The sequence below is a fragment of the Camellia sinensis genome, chromosome 2, assembly GCF_055761805.1.
Source record: "Camellia sinensis isolate YWXY chromosome 2, ASM5576180v1, whole genome shotgun sequence".
NCBI lineage: Eukaryota > Viridiplantae > Streptophyta > Magnoliopsida > Ericales > Theaceae > Camellia > Camellia sinensis.
The window spans coordinates 111569251-111593245 of NC_138962.1; the positions used below are offsets into that span (position 1 = coordinate 111569251).

General features: G+C 34.6%; 2 protein-coding genes across 4 annotated transcripts; one reads left to right on the plus strand and one right to left on the minus strand.

The window, feature by feature from the left end:
* Nucleotides 1-305: 305 nt before the first annotated feature.
* LOC114265919 (serine/threonine-protein kinase Nek2) lies at nucleotides 306-20657 on the plus strand. 2 transcript variants are annotated; one of them, XM_082915430.1, is made up of 15 exons: nucleotides 306-733; nucleotides 1610-1746; nucleotides 2000-2066; nucleotides 2623-2688; nucleotides 5171-5217; nucleotides 5302-5347; nucleotides 5505-5585; nucleotides 5685-5727; nucleotides 5810-5859; nucleotides 5952-6033; nucleotides 6169-6218; nucleotides 11807-11880; nucleotides 12496-12547; nucleotides 17973-18416; nucleotides 19509-20657. In XM_082915430.1, exons 2-15 carry the CDS (start codon nucleotides 1661-1663, stop codon nucleotides 20181-20183), a joined length of 1863 nt encoding a protein of 620 aa, XP_082771556.1. In that variant the 5' UTR covers nucleotides 306-733; nucleotides 1610-1660; the 3' UTR covers nucleotides 20184-20657. The 2 variants fall into 2 exon arrangements, with proteins under 2 accessions (XP_082771556.1, XP_082771557.1); XM_082915431.1 differs by having other exon boundaries at nucleotides 732-818.
* Nucleotides 20538-23014, minus strand: LOC114265920 (protein IQ-DOMAIN 19). Of its 2 annotated transcripts, XM_082915433.1 has the most exons (4): nucleotides 22423-23014; nucleotides 21832-22092; nucleotides 21060-21743; nucleotides 20538-20964 (listed from the first exon to the last, which is right to left on the minus strand). In XM_082915433.1, exons 1-4 carry the CDS (start codon nucleotides 22867-22869, stop codon nucleotides 20944-20946), a joined length of 1413 nt encoding a protein of 470 aa, XP_082771559.1. In that variant the 5' UTR covers nucleotides 22870-23014; the 3' UTR covers nucleotides 20538-20943. The 2 variants fall into 2 exon arrangements, with proteins under 2 accessions (XP_082771559.1, XP_082771558.1); XM_082915432.1 differs by having other exon boundaries at nucleotides 20844-21743; nucleotides 22423-22973.
* Between the last annotated feature and the right edge of the window lie 981 nt (nucleotides 23015-23995).

The window sequence follows — 23995 nt, forward strand, 5'->3', positions numbered from 1 at the left end:
ACTGGGGTGACCCCCCGGATACATCCGAGTGATCAAATATATATATATATATAAATATTTTTTTTAAACCTTGCAAGCACAGCTCACATGGAGTTGGGGTGCTGCGGTCACCCCACTGGAATCCTCAATACGGTTGTATTAATATTTTATTAAAACACTAAAATTAGAAATTGTTTGGAATGACTTAAATAAATGTATTTTTTATTTTTTTACAAAAAAATATATAAAAAAATAAAAAAATATATAATAAAAGAAAATAAAAAAATAAAAAGATAAATTATTTAAGGCTCTCAAACTTAACCTTAATATTCTGGATCATTGCAGTTTTCATTATTCAAATATAACTTAACAAGAAAGCTGCCAAATTTTGCTCTGACACTAGCCCACTTGCATAAAGATCCACAACAACATTAGAATAAAATTAAAAACCTCATTGTTTAGGATCTTAATGACAAGTTTTTTAACTCTTCTAACCTCATCTTATATTCTAATCTCCCTCTAAATTTGTCTGCTTCTGTATAGCTATATGGATATAAATATATAATAATATATTATTGTTTCTCTCTCTCCCTCTCTCTAAAATACAACAATGGTGGAGGAGATGGTTCGTCTTGTACCTCTGGAACCGAACAGTGAGGTTGCTTCTGCGCAAATGTCAAACTCGGGCTTTAGCTTTCTCTCTCTTCAACGCATCTCGTGATCTTATCTTCTTCGACACTGTTCCACATTCCAGGTTGATTTTTCTCTTCGCTTTCTTTTCTCTACCTTTTCTTTTCATTTCAACTTTCTCTTCTTTTCTTTCTACGAATCTGTTGAATGTGAGTGAACCTTCCTCTTCCCTCCACTCTCTTTTCAGATGCTACTCTCTCTGTTAACTACTACTCAAGTTTTTGGGAATCGTAGTGCAGTTTGGATTTCGTCATTTGCTACTTTCAGATTTTCTTTCAGTCAAGTGATTCGAGCTTAGTTTCTTGATTTTTCAAATACTAAGTAACATTTATAATACATTCTCTCTCTCTCTCTCTCTCTCTCTCTCTCTCTCTCTGATCCTTTTGATTTTTTTGATCTGAAATTTGTGGCCAGTAACCGCTTCTTTGATAAATTTTTGCTTCTACACTTGCTTCTTGAATTTTTACTGTAATTACTTTTTAACATTTAGGCATTATTTGAAAAAAAAATAAAAAATCGTACTTTATTTGAAATCTAGGGTTGTTAGTGCCCTCTGATCTTTGCATTCTTGTATTCAGATTGAGTAAGCTTCGTCTAATTTTTTTGTTTGGTTGTACCAAAATGCTTATATTTAAGCAATGTGACATGTATACAAATATTTAAAAGCCTAAATTTTGAGAAGCATTTGCTTAGATAGTCAGAAACTTTTGCTGTTTGTTACAAACTTTTGGGTTGTCTTTGGCTATGTCTTGGCTTTCAAGGGTCTGTACTAGTTATATCATGTTCTCTGTTAAGTAGCACACTTTTATCTTCTTGCACTTCCTTTAGTTTGTCTATAAATTATGTTGCTTTCCTTTGTTGCCATTGTCAAATTCTTCTTATGTATGGATAAGTTTGCTGGTTTTTGTTATAACTTATGGTTGTTGAAAATATGTGATAGGACTGAAGAATTTTGGGTCTTGCCTGTTAAAGGAGACCAATCAGTAGCTAAATGGAGCAGTATGAAATTTTAGAGCAAATTGGGAAGGGGTCTTTTGGCTCTGCCCTTCTCGTGAGGCATAAGCTTGAAAAGAAGAAGTGAGCATCATAACTACATACTCTTCATTACCTTTTCTCTACCCTTTTCATTTCCTTTTCTTGTTTACATGGCATATATATGTATGCATTAATCAATGATGAGAAAGATTATTAATGTTTGATGTTTAAGATTATTAATGTTTGATGTTTCTTTCCTTTTTTTTTTTTTTTTTTTTTTTTTTTTTTTTTTTTAAAAAAAATTTCATTGGGTAATTAATTGGTTTCACCATTTCCACTTTTTCCAAATATTAAGGTATGTGTTAAAAAAGATTCGGCTTGCCCGCCAAACTGATAGGAGCCGTAGATCTGCACACCAAGAGGTTGGTATTCTTTGTACTATTTCCATTTTTGTAAAATTAAATTGTTCTAGCAAATGATTTGTCAAAAAAAGATACAAAAAATAAAGTGAAATGAAAGCTTTGCTATTAATATCTTCTTCTTCTGATTTTGTTTAGATTAAGGCAAGTTTTGTTTATGGCTCTTTCAAAGAACACTTGCCAAATTCATTAGGTTCAATTTATCAAAAATTAAAATGCACTCTGATAAAATGTGTGCTATAAAATTTTTAATGGTAAGTTGAATATACTGTAAAACAGGGAGCTGAAACCACCAACCTATAAACATTGGAAATACTTTTAGTGTTCCTACAGAAATATATAGAAACGTGAAATATGGTTGGAGACCTAATTAAATATCGAATGAAGTGCATTTTAATAATGCACACACATCTGTGCATGCTTGGCACGTTAGCATGTGTACATTTATACTTTTTAGCTGATTTTGCTATGTACTAAACCCTTGCTGTAGTATTTATCTTGGACAGATAACATTGCCAGATTACTATACAATGATATGTTTTGTTCCTGCATTATGCAGATGGAGCTTATTTCCAAAATGAGGAATCCGTTTATTGTGGATTATAAAGATTCTTGGGTAGAGAAGGTCAGTAAATATTATCTCTTTTATTATTGATGTTGTTCAATTAACAATGCTATCTTCTTCAATCCTTTGTTTTTGATAGTCTAAAAGGATACATGAACATCTATTTTTGGCTGTTTTTGGTGTTCAATTGACAATGCAATCATTCCTGTATTGCTGATTGTACTTTAATACGCTTCCCAGTTTACCTCAGTTTATAGTTGGTCTTAAGTCTTCACATTATGAAACTTAATACTGAGGATAAGGGTTAGGCATTTACTATGGCCCTTCTTGTACCGTGTTTGGATAAGGTAAGATATAGCATGGGATAAGAGGAAAGTCATCGTTTTTTAGTGTTGGATGGAGGATAGTTCTATATCCTATGGTAGGGGATATGTAATACTATGGGAGGTGGTATTACATTTTCTGCTCTTTTAGAGGATATAAATAAGTGTACCCTTTATATTGAGAGCAAATTGTGCGAGCAAAAGGGAATAGGGGCCATGAAAAAACATGTGGGCTCCACCGTATATAAAATCCTGTCAACCCGCTTTCCCCCCTTGTATCTTGCAAATAAACAAGGCCATGCACAGGTTTTATACTCTTGTAGAAACGTGCTACCTATTGATTGCGGACATGAGGGTATTGGTTGAATATGCAACACCAGTCGGTGACGTACTAGCAACATCAGTGCATTCAATGCAAAGTTATAGTGACATGACATTGATTGGTCTTTTTTCATCTAAGAAGCACAGATGTGGAGACAAGACACAAATGCAACATGATATGGACATGTCAACATAGCAATTTTCAAAAGATCAAGACATAGACACAGCAAGAAGTAAATGTATATGTATTATAGACATGAAAATAATAACTTAGGCCTCGTTTGGGAAGCGACCGGTTTAGCCAAAAAAGCAAAAAAGTTACTAAAAAAACCAAAAAGCCAACAACCTATACCAAAAAGTCAAAAATTTCCTTTTCTCTCTACTTTTTACACATCTTTTCGTTATAAGCCAAAAAGTCATCTCAAACATACTAGTTTTTTTTACATCACATTTTAGCCAAAAGCCAGAAAGTTACTAAAAAAGCCTGTTCCCAAACGAGGCCTAATCTTTTTTTAATTCTTATTTTTTTACACTACATATATATTAATATTTTATTATATCAATATAGTAAGAAGTTATTTTTCACATTCTATCTATTAAAAGAGAATTGTGAACAAAATAACATCTATTTTAAAAAGCTCTATTCCGAAAACAAATTGGAAGTTTTATGATTCCTAAAATTAAAAATCCTAATAAATCGATGTTATTTTGATTTTTATCATTGGACCCATAGTTATTTTCTTCAAACTTGCGATCCGTTTCATGTATTATTGATGGACAGAGGTGTTGTGCTAATGCCTGAAGTGTGTTCTGGAAGAATTAAAAATACAATATGATACATTTGGAGTCTTTGACAAATGTTGTGGTGTGTCCAATGAGTGTTGGTGTCCAACATGCTTCTGACAAGGACACTACACTTTCTTGAAATTGTGCTACTTAGTTTTCCAGAGTTGCTTGAATTTTCCATACAATGATTACGTATGGTTGGGTTTTTTCTATGATCTTTTGAAATGATCAAAGGATTAACACCTTCATTGTGGACATTAATATAGCAAAGTTGTTTGGTTGGGTAAAACATAGTTAGAGTTCAAGTGAAGCAGGTTAATTGCAGGGTTATCACATTAGATATGCATGATGCATGGAATGCATGTTTACCTTTTATTGTCTCAAGTATAGGGTACATATATTTGGATTAGGTCATTAACATACCCTTAGCTGGCATACATTTATATCATATCAATCTGTAAGTTTACGGTATATATATTTGGATTAGGTTCTTAACATACCCTCAGCTGGCATATACATTTATAACATATCAATCTGTAAGTTGCTAAAATTAAAATGTTGCGTGATATGAGCATCCTGAACCTAAAATTATGAGTTTACCTTACCTGATGAGCTTCTTGAATTATTTTCTGAATTAGGTCATTAACATACCCTTAGCTGGCATACATTTATATCATATCAATCTGTAAGTGTACGGTACATATATTTGGATTAGGTTCTTAACATACCCTCAGCTGGCATATACATTTATAACATATAAATCTGTAAGTTGCTAAAATTAAAATGTTGCGTGATATGAGCATCCTGAACCTGAAATTATGAGTTTACCTTACCTGATGAGCTTCTTGAATTATTTCTGAATTGCCATTGTATAGCTGGCTTTTACATCTAGCATTTATAATCTGTGGTGGACACATTTAATTCAAATTCACATGTACAGTTGAATGCCAATTTACCTTTTCCAAGATTAAAAGTTATACTTTATTTTACTTGTTCGTTTGTTTTAAAAGTTTCATGCTTTGTTAGTAATCTTTCATGTATTTCAGAATAGCTGCACATGCTATGTCGTTTTTGTTGTTTGCAATTGACAATTTTATTGCCTTGGATCTCAGGGCTGCTATGTGTGCATTGTCATAGGTTATTGTGAAGGAGGAGACATGTAAGTCACTTTTCATGTTACAGTTACAACACGGGGCTAAATCCATCTGTATAAAATCATCCTTTTCACTATCGTTTTTTACAGGGCTGAAGCTATAAAGAAAGCCAATTGTGCTCTTTTTTCTGAAGAGGTTAATTTATTTTATTTTATTTTTCTAGTTTTTGTTATTTTGCTTTATTTATTTTTTTCCTCCTTTTGTGCTCTTGCAATATGGTGCATTCTACTTCCTATCTCTGTGCAAATTTTAACCGTGTCAGTCCGCATTTTTTTTTTTTAAATATATATAGAAGCTGTGTAAATGGCTTGTTCAACTGCTAATGGCACTTAACTACTTGCACGTGAATCATATTCTTCATCGTGATGTTAAGGTTAGTTGCATCTACCTGTACACTTGTGGAGTTACGAGCCATCTTTTCTGAAAATCCTGAAACTGTATTTTCCTGAAAGTTGTGTTCAATTTCTTGCAGTGTTCAAATATATTCTTGACAAAAGATCAAGACATACGACTTGGTAAGTGATATGTTTTCTTTCTTTCATTTTTTTGAGAGGGATTATTATTTTACTGAATCACCACTAATCAATAGTGTTGCAGGTGATTTTGGACTCGCTAAGATGTTGACTTCGGACGATCTTGCCTCATCTGTAAGTCATGTGGTTAATACAACTGGTTTGTCTTTCAAATTTATACTTTGCATTATTGTTTTATCAGTCAATGTTGGTATTTCATAACTCAGGTTGTAGGAACTCCAAGCTATATGTGCCCTGAGCTTCTTTCTGACATTCCATATGGTTCTAAGTCTGACATTTGGTCCTTGGGTAAGTATTTTTACGAATATGCACACAATTACATACATAAGTATATACAAACATGGATGGAAGTTAAAACTTGGCCTATTTTGTAGTTTCTCTAGCTGAATATGCACTTATTGGATCTTATGATTGTGTCATCAGGATGCTGTATATATGAAATGACAGCTCATAAGCCTGCTTTTAAAGCATTTGTAAGTTGGAATAGCTGTCTTCTTATTTATCTGTTAGCATTATGTGCTAAATATCTCTTTTCTCTGTGAACGACACATGGTAATTATGTTCCTTTACTTATTACTGTGTATGGTCAAACCCTCTTATTGACATGGATACTTAACTACGTCACATCTGTGAACAATACATCTGCTTTCATAATTTTCAAATGCAGTATCTATTAAAATTTACAAAATGGAGGCACTAGTATTTTTGCTATTTTGTGACATTATAAGGCTCATTTGTGTGTAGTGTAGATATGACTAACTGTCTCTTTTGTTGTAACTAAGTTTGATTTGGTCCTTGCAATTCTAATTTCAAGTTGTAAAACCCTACAGTTTTAGGGTAGTTTCAATGTGGTCTTTCTGTTTGGTTCCGTTGAGAATATTGATGGAAAACAACTAGTTGAGCGTCACATGTACTTTTTAGAGGCAATTCGGTAATTTCATCCATTATAAACCTCTCTATAAGAGTTATTTATTATATATATCTAAGAAGTATGGACATGGACACGGACAAGACACGAACACCCAGACACAAATTTTTAAAAAATAGAGGACACGACACGCGGGGGACATATTCAAAATATATAATTTTATTTATTTATTATATGTTATAAAATTAAAAAAAATTGAGAAGTAATACAAAATACAAGATAACATTAAAACATATTTTAAATATATATACAGCTAGCCATCATCTATTAATCAATTTCAGCACTTTTCCCAATAAAATAAATTTAGCAATTTCAAGAAATTTATTTTTTTCAAATAAAATTAATTTGCTCTAAATGAGGGCCAAAGATGAATATTAAAAAATAGAGGGTTTGCAACTTTTTATTCACTTATCCAATAGCTAACCTCATAAAAGAGGAAAAAAAATAAAGAGAGAAAGAAACGGAGAGACGAAACAGAGAGAGAAAGAGAGAAAGGAAAAAAAAGGGTAGAAGAAGAAGAAGAACTCGAATAAAAGAACAAAGAGGATGAGAAAAAGAGAGAAGAGAGACGAAGAAAAAAAGAGAGATAGAGAGAAATCTACTTGCGATTGCTTCAATAAGGGCCTTCAAAAGCTTCACTAGCTTCGCCTAGGGTTTATAGGCGAGTGACTTCTTCTCCTTCTCTCTCTCTCTCCCCGCAATGTCCCTTACGTGTTCGAGCGTGTCCACATAGTGTCCGAAACACGTTAGACGGTGTCAGACACGTGTCCATCGCGTGTTTGTGTCCGTGTCCGTATCCGACACGTGTCGGACACCCATGCGATGTCTCCAGAGAAGTGTTCGTGTTTCATAGATATATATATAGACACACAAGCACGTATGTATTTCAGAAGAGAGAATAGATGTTGAGGGCAATGCGAAGATTGAAAGGAGAGGGAAGTGAAGGAAAAAAGGGGGAAAAGAGAGGGAGAGAGAGAGTCATGGGGAGTTGGTAGTTCTTGGAGAAGGTGAGATCTCCTCTGTGGGTGCTCCAATTGGATTGCTAGTCAAGACGGAAGAGAAAGTTGCCGAATCCAATGCCAAAGCCACCAGTTCCTCTTCTCAATTTGCTTTTCCTCTGCCTAATACGACGTCTTCTATGAATGCGTGGGGGAGGGGTGGATGGCAGCGGGGAGGGTGGAGAAGTGGTTGGGGTGGTGGGGATAATGAGGAAGGGGTGGTTGGTGGAGGGTCGTGGTTGCCAGAGTTGTAGAGGAAAGGAAGAGGAAAAAAGAGGATGGAGAAGGAAGAGAGAGAAAAAAAGGGCATTTTGGTAAATTCAAGTGGTGGATTCCACCCCCTTATATTTTTCCCGAGTGCTGCTATTAGCACCGCATCAATTATTTTGGACCCCCACTTATAAATTCTAAAACCCTTAAAATTTCTTTTCTCCCCCTAAATAATACCAAAATTATCCTTGTAAAAACATTTCACCCATTCAAATGCACACCCCGACACCCCAAAAAGCCTCTCTCCCAAAACCCTAACAAAACCCATGCCGATAGAACCTCCCAAAACCAATGGAAAAAATTTGTAGTGATTAAGAAGTTTTTCTTTGCTTCACTATGAGGTTTGTCAATCTGTTTGATTTTTTTTCCTATTGCCTCTTTTCACACAATATAATCCACTTTCATGCTTCTCTGGTTGGTGTTTTATGATTTATCCATGGCTTCATTGTACTTGTATGCTCTCTGTGTGAGCAAAATTGGGCAAGATTTCACCCTCGAGGGTGGTCCGACCTCCTTTATTTGCTTATTTTTGTTGTTTCTTCAGTTATCTGCTTTTGAACAAATAAGAAATGTTCGGTTATTTGTTTTTAAACAAATAAACAATGCTCGAATCTGTGTTTCCCAATTTCGGTCATATATTCGGGAGTTCAGTTCCGAAAAAATGACGAACAATTTTTATTATTTTTGTCATTTTTTTTAAGAAATTTACTCTTACAAGGTCAATCTCCTTTGAACTAAGAACATTATCAAATTTATGAATCTCTTCTGAGCTTTTATTGATGTACTTCTCTTGTCTCATGAGTTGTGATTGTTGAAAAAACTTCTATTCATTGTCATTGCCTGAGAATTGTATGTAATCAAATGATTGTTATTGTTATTGCCGGAATATTGCCGCCAAAGGGTTTTCAAGGTTTTGAGGGTGGGTAGGTTTTGAAGGTGGGATTTGGGAAAGATGGATGGGTGGTGATGGAGGTGGGTGGTTTCATAAACCTTAACGCATGATGTAGTGAGTGTGTGAGTTTAATTGTGAGATGGGGTGTTTTAAAATTTTTGATGTCCTCTTTAGTAATTTCATTTGAGGTTATTATTGTAATAAAAAAAGTTAAAAAATAAGGGGTCCAAAATAATTGATGGGGTGCTAATAGCAGCACTCATTGCCCCCCACTCTTTCCACCCTTATTGTAATTAAAATTTATTCCCCACCTATTTTGTTTTTTTCCCTAAATGCCATTTTTTTTTTTGTAATTTCTCCAATGATTATTTATAATATTAGTAATGTTATATTAATTTTTAGTTATAATGATTATATAAATAAAAATTAAAAATAAGAACTTTTGCATCTGTACAATAAAATTTAGGGTTAAGTTGAATCCTTGCTAAAACTTCTTCAAAAAAATATCTATCCATCTATATAGAAGAAAAATAGTGTAGATTAATATGTATTGACTGAACCACTGATTATTCATTAAAAATCAATGGTAGACCTAGAAATTGTGCAAAGGAGAGGTCAATGTAAAATTATTAGATTTTTGAGGGCCACAATGCTAATTTCTTGTAAAAATTTCAAAATTGCATTGGCAATTGAGGTTTTGTGGAGTTTTGAAGGGCTGAAGTAAAATTATATAGCTCTTTTTTTTTTTTTTTTTTCCCTCCTAGAATTGTATGGGGGGTCTAAAGAGAATTTTGTGAAATTTTGGGGCTCATGGCTCGGAGGCTCCTACTCGGCCTTACCCTGGGTTTGCCACTGTTGAAAATAAAATATTATTTATATATTTTTTTGCAATTGTTTCGATTTTGATTTTGAATTTTTTTTTTTTTTGGCGATCAGCTAAAGTTGGTAGTTAGTTGTTAGATTATCACTAAAGGGGTGTTGAACTCACCCCCCTTTCCTTGCAAGCACATAAGTCTTGCCTCCCATTCCACTCCTAAGAAAGTGGAACCCAATATCTCCCATTGGGAAAGACTTGATGGCCAACGGGCTAGCCGCACAGGTGGAATCACTCTGTTTGGTTTTGAGTTTTAAAATATTGTTTTGAGTTTTGAGTTTTGAGTTTTTTGTTTTTTGTATTTTTGTGTCTTTAGTGAACTTTTATAATATTTTAATCAATTCTATATATATACTTTTTAGATGCACCTAGATAGTAAAATATTTGTGAAAAAATCTTTTTAAAAAAGAGAGAGTACATTTTTGTATTATTCTTATATATATATTTCTCCACAAATATTTTACTTTTTAAGCTCATCTAGGTTAGGTGCATCTAAAAAATATAAAACATTTGACTTAAATATAGAAAAAAGTTCACTAAAGACAAGAAAACACAAAAAACTCAAAAGCTGTATTTGAAAACTCAAAACCAAACAGATTAATCATAATAGGCTTACCTCAGTTGTGCATGTATTTATTATTTGGATAAGTTAATTTGGATGGAGGGGTATTTTTTTTTTATTGTTCATTATTATTATTATTATTATTTTTAAATTCTATGGTTCATTTTATCCTTGTTAGTCTTTCTTTCTAAAAATTTCTTGGTTTAACATATATCTTGGTGTATTGCCAAATACAAACTATTATGCTGTGATCAAGTAGACTCATTGGTCCAACTCAGTGTTTTAAAAGGCTCTAGGCGTACCGAGGCGATAAGGTCTCCTATAGCCTAAGCGCGAGGCGTGAGGCGAAGCGTGTGCCTCACCAAAGTGAAGCTCAAATAGAAGAAGAAAAGCAAAATTATAAAATAGGCAAAATTTTTAACATAAAAAAAAAAAAAATATATATATAATTTAAAAAATCATAACAATTTTCGATAATCTCTAAACATAACATTTAATCTTCTAAAAATTAGAAATATAATATCCAACAAGAGATATAAAGCATAGCATTCAATCTTTTATCATTTTCTGCTCTCTTTTGACCACATTTGGTCATTTTATATTGAAGAGTTTTGAATCCCTATAGGTATGTCCACAAAAAAAGCACTTAATCGACAATTGGAGTAGAAAAATAGGTAAAGCCCATGAAGCCCGCGCCTTGCGCCTCGAAAAAAAGCCCTCGTCTCACGTATTGCGCCTCGCCTCGACCTGTTTGAAGCACAAGGCTGCGCCACATTGCGCCTCGCGCTTAGGCACGCGCCTAAGCGCGCCTTTTAAAACACTGACAGATATCACTTTGAACTTTGTGTATCATGTTCCCTGGAAAGATTGAGTTGTCTTACTTAGATGGCCTAGCATTTATCTGCTTTGGTGTTTCTGCTCTGATACTTTTAAGGCATTACTTGTGTTCTTCGCAATCTCTGCGTGAATGCTTGATTAAGTATGATCTAGTAAGTGATTTATCAAAAAGTATGATCTAGTAAGTGTGATTGCATCTCATGTAGAGAATGCATTGCTGGTTCTTGCTTTATGTGATCTGACTCAGATCTGTTTGTTTGGTGCAACACTTGAGTAACCATTTGATCTGTATGCCGGTGTATGCTATGCTAAACTCATCAGTATTGACACTACGAATCATTGCTAAAATTAACCGACTTTGATAAACGTATTTAAGGTAGAAATGGATGCCTCCAATCAGACTTTTAGGGCTTTTTGGTGGGCTTGGCAAGCTGGTGATGTAATAGGATGGAAAAACATCTTATCTTAGTGTTTATGACAAGGAGATGACTACGTCAGTATGGTGCTTGTGACTTTGGTGACATTATCTTTTTGAGTTGCACAAACTTTTATGGCGACTTGGATATATCATTACTTGAATTTCTACTTCAAGAATTCTCTTTTGTACTTGTATTTTGCTCTATTTCATTTTTGCTACATGTTCGGTTTGGTTTCAAGCAAGTTAAGAGTGCTATGCTTATGCTATTGGGTTTTGGAGCAGGACATGCAAGCGCTGATCAACAAAATAAATAAGTCTATTGTGTCACCACTGCCAACCAAATACTCTGGTGCATTGTGAGTTGGTTTCCTTATTTTACATAATTGTTGTGGCTGTTCATGCAATAGATTTCTTGTTATCTTGGTTTTTTCTAATGTCTTTTATTTGAGGACTTAATCACTTAATCTCGTCCCTTCTTTTTATCAGCACTTAATCTTCTGTCTTACATCATTAAGCTACTAGCAAAGAGGCCCAACAAACAACAATACATATCAAGCTCTTTAACATCCTCAATACATATTAAGCTCCCAAACACTCTCCCTTATGTGCAACCCCGCCTTGCGCGTGTAGATGCAATCATTCAAACATTGAGTAACAAAATGCAAACAGGGAACAAATGTAGACAAAGTGACTTGAACCCAAGATTTTCTCGACTTTAGCTCTAATACCATGGTAGATCATCAATCGTCTCAAAAGCTTAAGCTATTAGGAAAGATGCCCAACAATACATATTAAGCTTTCCAACAATTGTTTGTTAAGATAATGTAAGAGAATAACAAAAAGATAATGAATATCCTAATTTTTTATGCCTACAAAATTTTAGCTTTTTTAGTTGTAAGAAATTGTGTTCTTTATATATTGTGGCCTTTAATTAGTGAAATCTAATAGTTTGACCTATTTCTTTTTTCCAGTCGGGGTCTCGTCAAAAGCATGCTGCGGAAAAACCCAGAACTTCGGCCAAGTGTATTTTCCATACTTTAATCTACATTTTGCATAGTAGAAATATCAGTACAAGTATAGGGTGATTTGCCAATGCCTTCAGATAATCTAAACAACCAATCAAGTAGGACTCAGCTCCTCTGCATTATTTTTTCCCCCCTGGCAGTGGTTGGAATAGCTAATATACTGCTATTCATAATAATTGGCATAAACCTTCCTTGGCAAGATCCCCTCATTAGTTTTAACTTCACTTGAATGATTTTAATCTTCTTGTTTTATTTATAAATTGTGACAGTCATTGGTACATAGCCAATCAGATTGCCCATTTTGCAATGGAAAAGGTTCTGCCATTGTTCTACTGAAAGAAAATTACCGAGGCATTTCTTGTTTTATATTTGTAAAAGCATGCAAGGGTTTTCTATTTTTCTACCTAGCATTTTGCAAGAAAGCATATAAAACAGGATTTCTTGATTTATGAAAAACTAACATCTACTCTAAATATCTTTGTGAGTATATGATGCAGATGGGATTTTTGGAAATCTATACTTCTATTTTTATTCATTTGAAATTTGTATTTGATTAGGACTCTTTTGATTTAGAATAGAATAGCCTAAAATTTCTAGGTTTTCTAATTTGTGTTGATTTAATTTTTCTAATTTATTGGTTTCTTATTCTTCAAGAATCAGGTTTAGTATATTATAAATAAAATTATAGGCTTTATAGCTATTCAGAGTGTTTTGTATTCTTAATAAAATTTGGAGAGGTTTTTCTACCTATTATAATTTCTTTGGTATTTTGCGGAATCAATAAAGATTTTGACGCCTTTATGCCTGGTATTCCTGGGTGAATCAACAAGTTCGACGAGTCTATATTCTGTGTATTCTTAGACTAAACAGATTATTAGACTCTGTTTGTGTTGATCTTGCCGCGCAATTTCTACTTCTAATGCTTCTCTGCATTAGTGGGTATTAGAGTTTGCACTTGACCCCTGATCATGGTGCCAATAGGAGCACCAAGTGGTTAGAAACCATTGTTGAAGACGTGTACAAACGCAATGAAGCTGCACAGGTTGCATGACTTGAGGTTATAGATGAGGATCTTGAGTTGTTCTTCACATAAGAAATTACTCTGGAATCTGGATCCAATTGGGGATTGGAGTAAACAGCCAATTTTGATGAATAATCTATTGTAGAAACTACAAAAGGTGATCATGAAATTGCAAAGTTCACAACACTTAAAAAGTCGTTTTTAAAGTTAACCATATTGGTTACCAGGATGTGGTGTGTGTTCCAAGCCACAAATGGTGGCATTAACACAAGCTTTGTCATTGTGACTAAATTAACAACATAGAAATCTTTTGTGCAAGACTTTGAGGTGTGGCCTTTCAAGGTCTTAGTGGCACATGGTTAAAAACCAATGATTGTTGTCACATACAAAGATGACAAAGAGCAGTTTGTCGTTATTGTTGACTATCCATATGAACAAGGAAGATGGATGTATATATTAAATGTAACAAGGAAGATGGATGTACATAATGAATATATATGAAGATGTAATGAATGAATGTGCCATCAGTCTACCATCGCATGAAGCAGATTGCGATTTTGTCAGAAAACCCTATGTAGATCTGTGGTTTTCTTCATGAGGAGGAGCTTTTTGAGGGTTGAGAATGACATACTGAGACTGAGAGAGAGAAAGGGGTTGAGAAGTACAGAACACATAAGAGAGAAGAAATGTCTAAGTGAAACTGAAAAGGCTTTATTATAATAATATTCGGTCCATACACTGGTTGGTTGAGTCTGGTTCAGTTATTTGTGCAGCCCTACTCCATCCAGAGAATCTTCTTCATATATATATATATATTTATTTATTTTATGATTGCATCTTCATATATATATGATATATATCTATTCTATTGTTTATTCTGTTACATAAAAGCACACAACCCAGAAGCTTTGTCATGCTTTCTGGTAATTGGTAAAACTCCACATCCAGTAAATGCTAAACAGTTTTTTAATTCAATCTTCATTCATTAAACCGCCAGAAGTTTAGATGTGTATTACATGCATCCATTTTTGTTCCTGAGTTTAACATATGCATTCAAATTCATATGGATATACACAACTTATATATACATATAGATAGTCAACATTGATTATGATTCATCTCGTGTTGTTTCCATTTGTGCTTCTTTTTCTTATCTTGCTCAAGGAAATAGTGTATCTTCCAAAATGCTAAGCAAAGAGTTGTTTAAGATGCGTCTTGGTCAGATGTCAATTGGATTAACCTTTGGAAGATACTAATTTGAATCAAGAAAGAAACTTATATTTTCTATTTAATTGTTTGACAGAAAAGATACTTGATAGATTGCTATAAAAAATTAATGTTGTACCACCCATGAAAAAGCATGTGTTTATTTGGTAGTTATGGTGACTGTTAATGGTATTGGCGGTAGGGAGCTTGATAGTGGTGGTGGCACAGTTCTAGTGATGACGATAGTGTCATGGTAAAATGGCTCTGATAGTATGGGGTAGAGTGGTGATGCCGATGTGATATGCTCTGTTGCAAAAGGCACCCATAGGGTTGTCAAAGGTGATCCTGGTAATGGTGATCTTGGTATAGGTTTGGCATGCATGGCTGTATGGTAAGCTCTACAGTGGATCAGGTGATTGATTAGTAGGTGCTGGAGTAGCATTAGTTCATTGATGGTTGCGACTGGAGTATTGTAAGGAATAAACAATAGTTTTGCTTGACAAAATAGTAACAATTTGTTTCAGCTAAAATTTAAATTTTTATACTTTAGCTTTCAAAGGTGTACATCTTAATTCCATTGTAAGAAAATGCTTTTTTTCTTGTCTCTGTATTTTTAACCCCAAACGCTTATGAATATCTTTGAAATGCAAACTTGTTGGTTTTTCAAGCACCAACTTCTGTTTAGCAGTGGCTTTGCTGTCTTAAAAGTGTACTTCTTTTTTACTTTAGCTCTTTGGTAAGAAAGCAATTTCAAAATCACATGGCACCATTTGGATAGCGTATTGAAAGTGTCCACATGAGCCAAAAATAGAAAGGTAAATAAAGGGAAATAGGAAATGTAGTGTTTCTGGATGTAGAAGTAACATTAGAATTTTTTTCAGTATCATGGCTCATGAGTGCAAATTTTTTTCCTTTTTCTTATTCAATTAACAAGCTCCATTGGAAGCTTGGGGTGCAAGGTCAGGTTGAGGGGTTGCCCTGGCTCAATCCGAGTTGTGTTGAGAGTTGCCCAAGTTCACCCAAGCCCAATGTCCAACCTGAATTTGTCTGTTCAAAACCCAGCCTGAGCTCAATAAATTGAACTCCATCCAGGCCTGAATTATCAAATTTTTGAGTTAATTTTTTTTTTTAATTTATATTTACAGCTGGTATTTATTTATTTTGAGTTGGGCCCTAATAACATTTTTTTGACAATATCATAAGAAATAAACTTCTTACCCAAAATCTTGTTACGTAATGACTGATACGATACATAATAGCCAATATTTAAAACTCTACTTATGAGTAATTTAATGGCCAATATTTTACATGTATATTTAATATTTATGTTTATATATACAATCCTGTTTTCAGGTTGCTTGGGTTGCCCTGAGCATCCATCTAGGCCCGGCTCAAATTTAACCTTGGCTTCTTGATTGTTGCCCAATGCCACAGCAAGTTCAAAAATATGTTGTCCAAGCCCTAAAAAAATTGCATTGGGCTCGGGTTGGGTTTGCCCCGAGTTGTTCCCCTACCCATAGCCATTGTGGCATATTGGTAAAAAGGCTGGTGTTACGTATAATAGGGAGAATTGAGGGTAGGTTAACTATTGATGTGGTCAAGCAAATGAGAGTGGGTAAAAACAAAAAGAAAAACACTGGAACGACATCAACCTCTTATTTTGTTGAGAATGTCACCAGCACCAAGTGTTTTTCTTTTTATTTTATGGGTAAGGTTTCTGTTTAATACAAATCCTCCCGTTACATTTGAAAAATTACGTTTCTCTCCTTGAGATTTGTAATTTCATTACAAATTGCCTCGTGAATTGTTGATTTCATGCCTTAAAATTTTCTAAATGACTGTCTTGTCTTTTTTTTTACCATTTCTTCTTCTTATCATCATGACTACCTTCTACAACTTTCCATCATTAAATTTTACTTGAATATATTCTTATTGAGTGATGATATACAAACATAAATTTTGTATAGAATTTTCAAACACAATGATATAACTTAATGGTGACCTTTCATTTTAAAACAAAACACCCATAAACATTATTTATATTTACAACAATATCACTATCACAACATTTTTATAATATTTTTTTGTATAAATTTTTATATATGAATATAATTTTTCATTTTTATTTCCACCATTATACCTAGATTAGATCAATTTAATCTACATATATTTAAAATGTATAAAATTTGTACAAAAAACTTAAAAAAAATCCATCGAATACAACAAAATAAGATGATGTATTGAATTTTTGTATTTTTGTATTTTTTTTTGTCTTTGTGAATTTAAAAAAAAAAATCACAAAATATTATACTTTTTAAGTATATCTAGATTAGGTATATCTAAAAAAAAAAAAAAAAAATTGCTTAAAATATTAAAAACAATTCAATAAAAATAAAAAAACTCAATATTTTGTGTGACTTAAACCAAAGAAGATGATTGTTATTTCTCTTAAATGACATGAACAAAATATTTGCATTATTTTATTATTTTATATGTATAAAGGCTAAAGGGCAAATATGTCATTTTAATTTGATAGAGGGATAAGTGTAATTTTTTCAATGTGAGGGGGGATCTGTATTAAACAGAAACCTCAGGGGTGTCATTGTAATTTACCCTTATTTTATTTTTTCTGTTTTGGTATAATTTTTTATTCTTTCTTGCTAGGCAACCACCAATCACCTATAAATGTAACTGCACTACTATAACTGCAGTCTGTCAACATGATGCCTTAACTATTTTTTGCATCACTATTGCAACTTGCGTGGCTAGGACTGCTGCCTCATCTCCTTTGTTATTGTTGCCAGCCCTCTTCTCGTATTGCTCATCTTTTCACCACTGACATTGCAGTTACCCACTTCATCAAGTTAGCTGAAGACATTGGTATTGCTTTCCCACCAGCTACTATCGATACATCCGCCACTAGTGCTTTTGCTACCATTGCCAACCCCCATGTGCACGGCTTTTCGTATTTACGATAAAATTTTACATTTTTCCTAGCAATATGCCAGTTGATTGACTTTCTGGAAAGAAGCACAATGAAAGGAGTAAATTGCTATTATGGTTTCTCAAAAGTGCTTCTACTAGGCATAACCAAACAGTGGCTTTACAAAATAAATACAACCCTTTTGGGGCCTGTATGTATATTGTTGAAATTTATGCACTCTAACTTTGTGAATTTATCTGTATGTTTCGGCAGGCAGCAGAGCTTCTAAGGCACTCGCATCTCCAGCCTTACGTTCTTAAGGTTCAACTGAAACTCAATAGCCCCAGGCGTAATAGTTTATCGACACACTGGCATGAAACTGAGTACATGAAGAAAACTAAATTTATAGAGCCAGAAGATGTTCCTGTTTCCATGTACAAAGAGAAACGGCATTCATATGGCAATGACAGGACTCTAAACCCAAGTATTTCTGGAGCTGCGGAAGATTCATCTTTTTCTCAAAGAAATCAACGAATTCCAAGGTATGTGAATCAAAGGATAGAAGAAATGTCTGTTGGAAGCACTCATGAAGTCACAACCTTTGGTAGAAAATTTATTCCAAAAGCTTCCAATACTGGCAAAACTACAAGATTGACTCCAGAAAAGGCTTCTGCCCCCCCTAAGAAGCAAGCTGAGCTTTCAAAGAACCGTGAATCAGTAAGTTAAAGGAAGCTAATATATATTACATTCATATATGTGTGCTTGTGCGTGCGTGCATGCTTGTGTCTGTGTTGACATGCAACTACAGGCCATTTCTACTTCATGTGAAACTAATATATATTTCAGTCATACACCTGTGCTTGCATGTGTCTGGACATTTGTCTGTCTCTACATTTAACTACATTTCCATATCTAGTTCTTGTGAATGCCAAAACTGACATGTTTATCAACATACATTATTTTTAATGTTACTCATTTTCCCATTTTGTTGGAAGTGGGTGAAACTCATGCACAATTACTGCCAGTTATTTGAAATCCTATATATCTAGAAAGCAAGTTCCAAAAGCAAAAGCAAAAGCAAAGAAAAAAAAGGCAAAAAGGCAAAAAAGAAACCCCCCCCCCCCCCCCCCCCCCCCCCAAAAAAAAAAAAAAAAAAAAAAAAAAAAAAAAAAACGAAGTGAATTTTAAATGCTTGTTTGTTTTTTATAGAGTTTACATTAGAATATGATATGAATGATGTAAGAAAGAAATTGTTCAATTGAATATGGCTTTTGTTTTAGATTGGTAATTATTAATGATGGAAACTTGATCAGACCACCATAGTAAATCTTTTGTAATTTATAAAATCAGCGCTAAGAAATCAAAATAATTTTAGCTTTACATAAACTGCGACATATTATGGTTACATCTCTCCTTGAAACTTAATAAAGTTCCTAGTCCAAAATTTAAAACCATGCAATCTTCTTTTAGGCTTGACTAATTTTCACTCAAACATTCTTCTTCGAGGAATGAGGCTTAGAATCAGTTGATATTCCTGGTATGAATGTAGGCTGGTCCCAACAATAACTGATAAACTTTAAAAATTATATTATTAAAAATGTGTGCATAAATTGGTGTGTATGTCTAGTTATCTGTTTGTGTATTTGTTTTCATCAATTATTAATTTCCATATCAGCTCGGTACCAGCTTGTGCTTTGCATAGTCCTGACATTAGATTGAACTTCACATTTTACGATTTTGGAGCCTTGAAACTACAATTTCTCTATTTTTGAGGTGGAGTTCTTAGATGTTATATGGTTTTATTGGCAGTTTTCAGATTCACGAATGCCAACAAAAAAAATTGGTAATTCAAATCGTAGAGCATCTTTTCCATTGCCTATGAGAACTATTGCACAAGGATCTCCTTGCAAGCCCTATGTTGGTATCCTTGACTGCATTAAATCTCCAGATGTTTCTGTAAATGAACCTCGAATTGACAGGATGGCTGAATTTCCATTAGCCTCATATGACGACCCCTTCACCCCCATCCGTAGAACTTCATCAAACTCTGCACAAGGCTCCTCTACCTCGCCACAAGTTGATCGTTCGATCATGAAAGACAAATGTATGGTCCAGGTATGTGATCGAAACTTTCGCCGGCTAAGTTTTGCAGATTCTTGGCAGAGAGTTGAAGGCACAATGAAGTTGGATGGAGAGGATGGAAGTGAGTGCTCTGGCCAAAATGCGACAGCTGGGGCATCAAGCCAAACCTCATCAGATTTGCGGCGCCGTCGGTTTGACCCATCCTCTTATCAGCAACGTGCTGACGCTTTGGAAGGGTTGCTTGAATTTAGTGCGAGACTGTTGCACGAGGAAAGGTATGATGAACTTGGGGTGTTGTTGAAGCCATTTGGACCAGGAAAGGTTTCTCCGAGAGAAACTGCTATCTGGTTGACTAAGAGCTTCAAGGAAAACACACTCAAGCAGGAAGATCAACACCAATGAATGGCTTACACGTGTGCTATAATTGTTCAACACCAATGTCATAGTGAGGTTTTCTTGCCTTGTTATATTTTTCCACGTTCGCAGTTCTATTATTTGCATTCAGATAGGCGTTTTAGGATATGAATTTTGAAGTTTGCAGAATAGGAGATGAAGGATAGGAATTTTATGGACCTTTAGTGTACCATATCTGATATCTGCATGTAAGATTAGTTAGCTTGATGGGTGAAAAGCCTGTCAAACATATTTCCTGTTCTCCTGTTTACTTTATTGACAATTAGCCTGAAAGATTATTATAAGTATCTGTGAATTATTTAATTTTCGGAGGACTACTACTAATAGCAAATGAAGGTTTGCAGCTTTTAGAACTTGCAAAAAAGCTTCTTCACTGAAATTGTTTTTCTCTTTCTTTTCAGTATTGTGGGTTGTATATGAGTACTTCGCTACAGCATAATTTGGCCAAATACTCAAAATAATAATGATAATGAGGCTTGTCTGCACGAAATTTACATAATGTGTGATCCGTGAATTGATTTGAGACATTGTATATAGCCAAATCGACCCCTTGATCTATCTCTACATGACATGTTGTTTATGGCATTGAGAACCAGCACTCCATTGCACTATTTTTAGATAAACTTAGTATGATGGTATAGTTTCACAACCAATGAGTGTTTGAAATGCAATCTCAGTTGACATGGATTGAGAATAAACCCCTGAGATGCCTTGGAGAGATGTTTGATGCCTTCAACTGGTTGAACAGTTAGTATAGGTTCAAAGGAGGCTGCATCAAAGAAATTTCAGGTATTAGCCAAAAGGTGAACTTTGAACTTCGAAGAAGATTAGAACTGAGGAATAAAGCATTCCTATATTAGTTACCTCATATGCAGTCAAAGATTTGCAGTTGTTGGAAGTATTATCACTGATTGTGCTGATGGAGTGTGGTGAATCATCACACTCCCTATCCTTAATGGCTTTTTTTGTTGATCGGTAAAGCTTGATCAACCATGGGTGTTGGTTCTTCTCGGCATTGGCCGGTTTCACATGTGATGATGAAATGTCCTGTTCCTTTGTAATATCTATCAGTTCTAGTTGTAGTTCACTTGATTTTGATGTTGATCTCCGGCCCCTCTGCTTCACCGTACTACTGCATTCGGTTACTGGTCGTTGCTTGGGTTCACTGTGTGACCTAACTTTTGCCCTCGAAGATTCTGTATTTGCCATGTAATTAGGCAACGCCCATGGGTAGTGATCATTTTCTGGGAGAGGATTGGCAAAAGGGGCTCTCATTTGTTGGTTTGTTTTAGCCATGGGAGAATTGAATTGACTACTATTCTGTGATCCAGTTAAGGAATGATACTCCCCATATTGACTGTTGTGGTTTCTGGACAAGTTCATATCAGTCAATTCTGAAGGATTAGGACATAGTTGATGTTCTCGTTTTGAGATTGAAAGTCTTCCAGAACAATGTTTGCTGCTGAATTGGTTATCTACATGTCCACTTCTACTCTTCGAACCTGCCTGTGGATATGCCTGTGTTTCACTGATTTCCCTAATTGTTCCCTATATATATGTGTATGCACACAATTATGTGAATATATGTGAAATGGAAATTAATTAGAAGCTGCAGAAATAAAATTATTGGACTTACAGTACTAGTGGTGTATGCTTTTCTGTGCCGCTGATTGTCCTGAACTAGTAGCCTCTGAGACTGAGTTGTTGTTGGCCTTTTATTGTGAAGCTGTGGTTCATGCTCAGCCGTTTGGATCCTCTGAACTCGTGCTCTTACTTGAATTGCTATCAAGGCATGCATGCAACGCAGGGTGGCCGTTGTTTGTTTTCTTACCAGGTGACCCCTCACAAGTGCTTGTAACTTCACCAGTCCTCTTAAAGCAAACAATGCTCTCCTTGCCTGTAAATTAACACATCACTTGATATCCATCCTGTATTTATATATACAATACCCCGGTGATTTTGTGTGGTTTAAGAAATGAAGAAGATGGGTTGAATTTGAAAACGGTTTAGAGCAGTTTGAAAATGGTTTTGAACGGTCGCTGGATGTTAGATTTACAGTTAACAATTTGCGGGGCATTCCTGGAAAATGAAAAAAATGGTGACAAAACTTCATCTTCTTTGCCGTGTGCATTTAATAATAGAATAGGTAGATTTCCTATCCCAATTTGGGAGGAACATTTTCAGATTTTAATTATGATTAAAAAGATAAATATAAAATGAAACATACCAGATAGGAACGAAAAATGGCTTGGATTTTGGTGGCAGCTGCATTTTCAACTGGTCCTGGTAGTGCTAGTGTTGGTTTGGCTGCTCTGACTGCTTTATTGGCTTCATGGGTTGCCATGGCCACAGCCACAGCGACAGCCACAGATGTGGCATGGTGCTGGTCATTGTGATATTCAAGTACGGCCTTTGTTGCTAGATGGCTGGTAAGAATTGAATCAGTGGTGCTTGATGATTTTCCAAAACTTACAATTGAATCAGTGCTTGTTGACCTTCCAAAACTCACAATCGAATCAGTGTTTGATGATCTTCCGAAACTCCACCTTCGCTTCTCTTTTGGAGTTGCCGGTAAAATTGCCAAACATTCTGCAGAAAAAGTACTATCTTTCTTCTTCTCCTTCTCTTTTTTCCCTAACAAGAAGTTTCTAATCCATTTGCTTGCCTTCCCCATCTTTTGCACACCTATTCCACTATTCTAAACCACTTCCATTTTAGGAGAAATGAATGAAAAAACATGTAAATCTCTCTCTCTCTCTCTCTCTCTCTCTCTCTCTCTCTCTCGTGTTTTGTATATGTAGGACTTTAGTAGTGCTCTTGGTACTTCATTTGGCTTGAGAGTATTTTAAAATGGTCCTTAGTCTTAGTACAAAACTCATCTTTCAAGTGGTATCGGTCTTTGTCATATATATAGTTTTATGAGCCAAGGCCTGCACTGCCTCCTTCCATTCATGCCATTTGCCACTTTCCCAAAGATTGAAAAGCACAGATAGAATCCTTCTTTTTGGTTGTAGCTATCTCAAACCACCCATTTCTTTTTGTTTGTTTTAAAGTGGTCTCTCATTCCACAACCAACAAAGTTGTCACCAGATGCTGTGGGCTGTATTGTATATAGCCTTTGAACTCTTCATATTTGTGCAAATTGTCTCTACTGCAAACCCTAGTCTTCTTGTGACAAAATTTTGGATTCATCTTCCAGTGTTTTTATGGGCTGTCCCTGAGTGTCTGAACTGGCTTGGACTGGTTGGGAATTTCACCTATTACAATAATATTTACTTGGGAATTTCAATTCTATTACAAAAGTATTTAGGGTGTATTTGATTTGTGTTTTGAGATAAATTTTCAAAAAATTTTTTGGGGAGAGTTTCAAATTTTTTTTGGTTTGTGTTGTTGTATATTTTGAAAATAGTTTTGGAGTTTGGGAGTTTGGAATGATATGATATTTTATTATAGTTGAGTAGATGTGTATGAAAAAAAAAATGATTGAGAATGAGAGATGAGAGAGAAAATGTGATTGATTGATGTGTAGGAGAGATAAAGTGATGTTGGAAATTCTTTTAAAAAATTTGAGCCAAACAAAATTTTAAAAATTTTTCTCAAAAATTATATTTTGAAATACAAACCAAACAAGTCCTTACTTTCTCAAAAACAATATTTCAGTGTAAGCCAGCCCGGCCCAATTTTTGTGGGCTAATAGACGTTCAGACTAATGTGGCTTGTGAGGTGGCAAGTGGTGTGCTAACCCCACTCGTCCCTCACTAAAAACTACATAGAATGTTCAGTTGAGTTGATTAGAAAGA

What these genes read in the sequence shown, in the direction of transcription:
- LOC114265919 (XM_082915430.1), top strand. Translation starts at nt 1,661, where the DNA reads ATGGAGCAGTATGAAATTTTAGAGCAAATTGGGAAGGGGTCTTTTGGC. An exon ending in GTGCTCTTTTTTCTGAAGAG is followed by an intron (nt 5,348 to 5,504) that starts GTTAATTTATTT and finishes AAATATATATAG; the next exon opens with AAGCTGTGTAAATGGCTTGT. An exon ending in TTTCAAAGAACCGTGAATCA is followed by an intron (nt 18,417 to 19,508) that starts GTAAGTTAAAGG and finishes TTTTATTGGCAG; the next exon opens with TTTTCAGATTCACGAATGCC.
- LOC114265920 (XM_082915432.1), bottom strand. Translation starts at nt 22,869, where the DNA reads ATGGGGAAGGCAAGCAAATGGATTAGAAACTTCTTGTTAGGGAAAAAA. An exon ending in CCATTTTTCGTTCCTATCTG is followed by an intron (nt 22,093 to 22,422) that starts GTATGTTTCATT and finishes GTTAATTTACAG; the next exon opens with GCAAGGAGAGCATTGTTTGC. An exon ending in AAGCATACACCACTAGTACT is followed by an intron (nt 21,744 to 21,831) that starts GTAAGTCCAATA and finishes ACATATATATAG; the next exon opens with GGAACAATTAGGGAAATCAG.